General features: G+C 57.4%; 1 protein-coding gene across 1 annotated transcript in view; it reads right to left on the bottom strand.

Moving 5' to 3' along the window:
* Positions 1–423, bottom strand: part of ACTB (actin, beta) — a 2,086-nt gene extending 1,663 nt beyond the window's left edge. Inside the window, exons 1-2 of the mRNA XM_006859867.1 lie at positions 301–423; positions 6–176 (exon numbers count right to left, since the gene is read on the bottom strand). Coding sequence (XP_006859929.1) covers positions 6–176; positions 301–423 — 294 coding nt within the window. The remainder of the gene's footprint in view (positions 1–5; positions 177–300) is intronic.
* Between the last annotated feature and the right edge of the window lie 5,188 nt (positions 424–5,611).

Raw genomic sequence — 5,611 nt, 5'->3', positions numbered from 1 at the left:
TCCTCTGGAGCAACACGCAGCTCGTTGTAAAAGGTGTGGTGCCAGATCTTCTCCATGTCGTCCCAGTTGGTAACGATGCCGTGCTCAATGGGGTACTTGAGCGTCAGGATGCCTCTCTTGCTTTGGGCCTCATCCCCCACGTAGGAGTCCTTCTGGCCCATGCCCACCATCACGCCCTATGGAGGAAACGCAGACGATATCAGCGCCGATTCGGGCCAAGCCAGCCTCCAGGAAGCCCCAGGGGCCTCGCCTAAGATGCAGCCCCACCCGTGCACCACTTCCAGTGCAAGTGCCGCCTACCTGATGCCGGGGGCGCCCCACGATGGAAGGGAAGACAGCCCGGGGAGCGTCGTCACCCGCGAAGCCGGCCTTGCACATGCCGGAGCCGTTGTCGACCACGAGCGCAGCGATATCATCATCCATGGTGAGCTGAGGAAGGAGCGGGCCATGAGCAGGACGCCCCCGCCCCGCCCCGCCCCGCTTCCGGCGCACCGCAGCCACGGGCCGCAAGGGGGCGCCGGCGCGCGGCCTCGGGACAAAGGAAGCCGGGCTGGCCACGTTATTACCATAAATGGCAAAGGCTGTTTGGCGGCGGCCGCAGGCCAGGCCCCGCCCCCTCAGCTGTGAGCCCCGCCCAAGCCGCGTTCAAACTGTGCTGGGCGCGCGGCCACACCCTCGGCGGGCGGGAGAAGTGAATGCGCGCAGCCGCCATCGCAGCGGCCGCGACCCCACCCCTTCCGGGACTACCGCCCCGCCCTCCCCTAGCCGGTCCGGCCCGCGCTGTCCGCGCCAGAGACCTGCCGGACGCAGGCGCAATAGCTCCCCAGCCCCCACCCGGCCCCGGTCTTGGCCCGCCGCGTGTTCCCACCCAGCTACCCACCCATTCAGTCACCCATCCACCCAGAGGCAGCATTCTGGCCGTTCAGACAAAAGCTGGGCCTCCTGGGTCCCAACCACTGGGCGCGCTCCCTGGGCCCTTTTTCCGGGCCCCCACTTGTCGCAGAGCCGGGGCGGCTTTTTCCACGGATTACGTGGGCCGCGGGGAGAGGCCAAGACGGGCTGGCCAAGGGGCACTGCCTGTCCAGATGGAGGACGCGGGGACGGTGCTGTGGGCTCCGCCATTAGCGCGCAGGGCGACTGCCGCCGAGTCAGCCGTACCAGCAGAGAGACTGCCATCGGGCCTCCATCAGCTTACCAGATCGGGGCCGGGGGGGATCGTACCGAGGCGCCCGCCCCCGGTGCGGGGTCGTCACCAGTGCGCAGGGCCCGGCGAGGCGCTTACCTTGGGGGTGGCAAGTGTGAACCAGCGGCGGTGACTGTGCAGCGGCGAGAGGGTAGCACTCGCGGGATGGACGCGGTCTCGACTGTGGCTGAACGTCGCGCCGCCGGGTTTTATAGGGCGTCGCGATGCCCGCTCGAGCCATAAAAGGCAACTTTTGGAACGGCGGCCGCTCATTGGCCGCGCGCCGCTCACTCACCGGCCTCGCAGCACAGTGCAGCATTTTTTACCCCCTCTCCCCTCCTTTTTGCAAAAAAAAAAAAAAGAGAGAGAGAGAGCAAGAGCGCGAGATTGAGGAAGGGAAGGGGCAGAGGAGTAGGAGGGAGAGTTTGGCGTTGGCCGCCCTTGGGTGCTGGGCCCGTGGACCCCCGCCTGCTCGACTATCCTCGCCCTGCACCCAGGATTCTTGGGGTGTGGATGTCCCATGAACAGTGCGCGCCTACTGGGCACTGGTTAGCTGGGGTGCCATGGTCTTGGTTGCTATGGACACCTGCTGGAGGGGCAGTAGGGGAGCGATGCAGGGTGAGGGTAGTGAGGGGGTCCTGCCCTCTTGCCAAACAGTAGTTCAACAGTCCGGCCTGTCTAGGGGTCTCTGGCTGTTATGATCAGCTTGCTAAGAAGAAGAGGGACTCTACTCAGAGATTTGGGGCTGAAGACAGGTGTGGGAGGAACCAGGGAGGCTTGTGGCCTTTAAGAGGGATCTCAGGGCCCCAGGGTCAGGGCAGTGTCCAGGCCCCAAGACCCAGGGTCCAGAGGTTTCCTTCTACAAAAGGCTCCCAGCAGCCCCAGCTGCAAGCTTTGGGGTCCAAGAATCAGGGAAATGTATCCCAGAGTGCCTAGCTGCCTCCAAGAGCTGCCTAGGAACACCCCAGTCAGGTCAGGGCCACTAACTGGTGGCCAGGCCCTGCTAGGCTCACAATGGCCCTGAGGCCTGGACCACCATCCAGCATCTGTAATTCATATGGGGCTGCAGCTAAGCTGCCCACCTGGACCATCTGGAGGCCACACTGAACTCCAGAGGGGCCCCTGCATGTGCCAGGGTGTCGAGAAGATTCTCTGCTCACCCTTTCTTGCCCTGGGTCTGTCCACCAAACTTTGGGCGAAACCCATGTACCTGGAGTGTTCTGGGTGGTCAGTAGTGACTGGCCCTGTTCACTCTTCTGGAAGCTACTAATCTGATTCCAATGACCATGGAGTCCCTAAGGAAGCCTATAGGATTTCTAGAGGTGGTAACAAGAAACTGGACTTACACATTAAAGGGTGGGTAATCCAGGTGTGTGTAGGGTCTCAAATGCTCTGTTCACCCAAAGTGCTCAGGTAATGTGTGTGGAAAGGAGCACTCCATCAGCCACCATGTGGGTGTGGAACTAGTGGCCATGACGAGGAGGCAGGGCATTTGAAGTAGACAGAGTGACCACCATCTGGCTTGCAGAGATCTTTGTGGACTCTCTAAGCCCTGTGCATGCATTCCCTGTGGCCTGCCTGGTGACTTATCACAGCTCCACTGTCACCACCGTGGTCTAGGAGTACTTTGCTAGCCTGTCCAATGACTCCCGGCCACCGTTCCTGGAGGCTGGACTACCCTGTCCCTGGCCTTGTGTCTCTCAGTGGCTGGCATCCTGCCAACTGCCTTGGGATCTGCCAGTTCTGTGATTTCACCAGGGTAGGGGCAACCCTTTTTGTTGCAAATTTCTTATTATCTCTTTCCCTTATTTCCCAGGCACAGAACCTAGTGGGGTGGTGAGCAGGGTGGGCCAGGACTACAGGAGGGGTGTCACTGGGCCTCTTCCTAGATGCCTCCACCCAGGCACCGAGCCAGGTGTGGGCCAAGTGGCAGGTGCTCCAGCCCACCTCACCTCAGGCTGTAACACTCCTAGCCTCTGGTTCCTTCTGCATGCAGCCCCCCCTTCCTTGTGCTTTTCTATGCAACGTGCAAGGTCCATCCCAGAAGACCTCTCCTTGGAGAACATACACCCTCCAGCCCACATGAGCTCAATGTGCTGGACCCTATTTACAACTATGGGACTATGGAGGGTCTGGGCTTCCCCACTTCTACCACTAAGAACCCTACTGTACTAAAGGAAAAAGTGAGCGCCCCAGTGTGACTGGGTGGTGCATAGAATTAATGTACTCAATTAATGACAGAAATGTTGGGGGGGCTCTAGTATACCCAGAAGTACCTGGGAAGAAAAGCCTAGTGATCTACTTCTTTAAAACAGTCATTGAAAACCCTGTGGAGCACAGTTCTATGGACTCCACCACACAGGGGGGCACCATGAGACAGAAGGGACTCTATAGTAGTTGGTTTGCTGGTGTCCTCAGCCTTTAGAGGGGACCCTGAGGGTATTTGGAAGACAGGAGGGGACTGAGGCTGCCAACATTGGTGGGGGAGGCGCTCAGCTGGCCTGTAAATAGGCCTGAGAGAGAAAGCAAGTAGAGGAAGAGGAAAAGAGGAAGTGGAGAGCGGGAGGGGGGAGGGGGGAGGGGAGGAGAGGAAGTGAACAGGTTCTTAGCTTGGGAATTTTAGTCTTGCTGGGGGCTTTACAGTTGGGACTGGGCCCCCTATTCATTCACTGAAGCAGACTTCACCTGCCTCCTGCTACTTTTTCTTTCAGCCACCCCCACCTCCACCTCTGTGCCTTTGTCACCTGTTCCTCTGCAAGATGCTCAGACAAGGGGACATCCTGCGATGTCCTTTTTCAAAAGGGGTGCTGAGAAGGGGTGGAAAACTCCCCTTCTAGACTGCTGAGTCTAGGTGTGCAGGAGGACAGGAATTCGGCATATAGTATGTGCTCCCTGAAGGGTATGTGAGTGACCCAGTGAAGGAGATTGAGATCCGAAACACATTCCTGCAAACACATGCCCTTTTTACAGATGAGGAGACTGAGGCAGGATTGATTGTTAAAGCATCCACCCAGGGCCAGGACGCCCATTTAAAGAAAGGATTCCAAGCTCAGGGTTGTCACCTGACACTGCCCCTCCCAGGTTAAACTGTCCCCTGGAATGTCCCAGGGGATCTGGTCCAAAGGCTGAATTCCTGAGCCCCACCTCCCTCCTCAGTGCTTATCTCCTGAGGACCAGAGAAGATAGCCAAAAGCCCATGATCACACAGCAATCCATCCTGAGGCCCCAGGTCTGCTCTTGCATGCTTCACTTCACTTTCCTCCCTTACTTATAGAATGTTCTCAAGAGGCAAACTGGACCCCTTTGAGAAACTGGACCTCAGATTCCTGAGGGCCTGGAGGGCCTGTGTTTGGTTAGGGTCCTTCCACCTCCTGTCCAACGTCTCCTCTTGAGCTGCCTCCTCCATGAAGCCATCATGACTTCCCCTTCCTGTGCCAGAACAGAGAGGCAAAGAAGCTCTGCACAGCCAGTAGCTGAATCTGAAAGGCCTTTCTTTCACTGTTCCTGCTTCCTGAACACAGATCAGCTAAACAGGCTGCCGTCCCCACCCCCACTCCCCATCCCCCTCCCCGCCTCATGTTTTGAGCATAATCCTTGAGACAGATCTCAAACTAGGACACTCAGTTTGGTTCCTCTCTGAGGGCAAGCACAGGTTTACTGAAGGACCTGCTAAAAGGGCAGTCAGGGTGACCTTGGGGGCCTGGGGGTGGGTGGGTACAGTAATGGCTCACTGGAGGAGATGGTGAAGAGGAAGAGAGAGGACCAGAGGCAGGAGGGCGGAGCTCTGTGCTCTCTGAGGGTGGGGGGTGGCCAGAGTCCCAATGCCTGACTCCAGACATTACCTTTCTAGGGCGGGACAGCTTGGGCCTCCCCTAGTTCTAGTCAGTCATCTGGTGAGGGGGAGGGGTCCCTGCCCTGGAGAAATTAGGAACTGCTGACATTTCTGGGGAGAGTTTGAAAGAATCCTTCAAAACTACCCTATGTCTTCCAGTCCTCTGGGGCACCAAGAGAAACCTGTCCTGTCCTCCCTGGGGCGGGGGTTCCCAGTCTTGCTCATTTGACTGAATTATTCAGAAAATGAAAAAAAGAGCTCCCTGGACTTCCCCTGTTAGACACACATACAAGAAAAAAACAACATACATGTGTACACTCCTGTATAAGCACAGGTATGTTGTTAAGTACCATTAAGTCAGTTCCGACCCATAGTGACCCTGCATAGGGTTTCTGAGGAGCTGCTGGTGAGCTTAAACCACTGATGCTGTGGTTCAAACCAACTTTTCAGTCCAGCTCATTAATCCACAGGGCCATAACAGGACTCCGAAGCACACACATACATGCGTGCATAAACATTGTACATGTGTATACATTGTATGTTGTTGTTGTTGTATGCCGTGGAGTGGGTTCCGACTCATAGTGACCCTGTATGGG

This window comes from Chrysochloris asiatica, unplaced genomic scaffold, assembly GCF_000296735.1.
Source record: "Chrysochloris asiatica unplaced genomic scaffold, ChrAsi1.0 scaffold00034, whole genome shotgun sequence".
In the NCBI taxonomy this organism is placed as follows: Eukaryota; Metazoa; Chordata; class Mammalia; order Afrosoricida; family Chrysochloridae; genus Chrysochloris; species Chrysochloris asiatica.
This window is presented reverse-complemented; position numbering and strand designations above follow the sequence as displayed.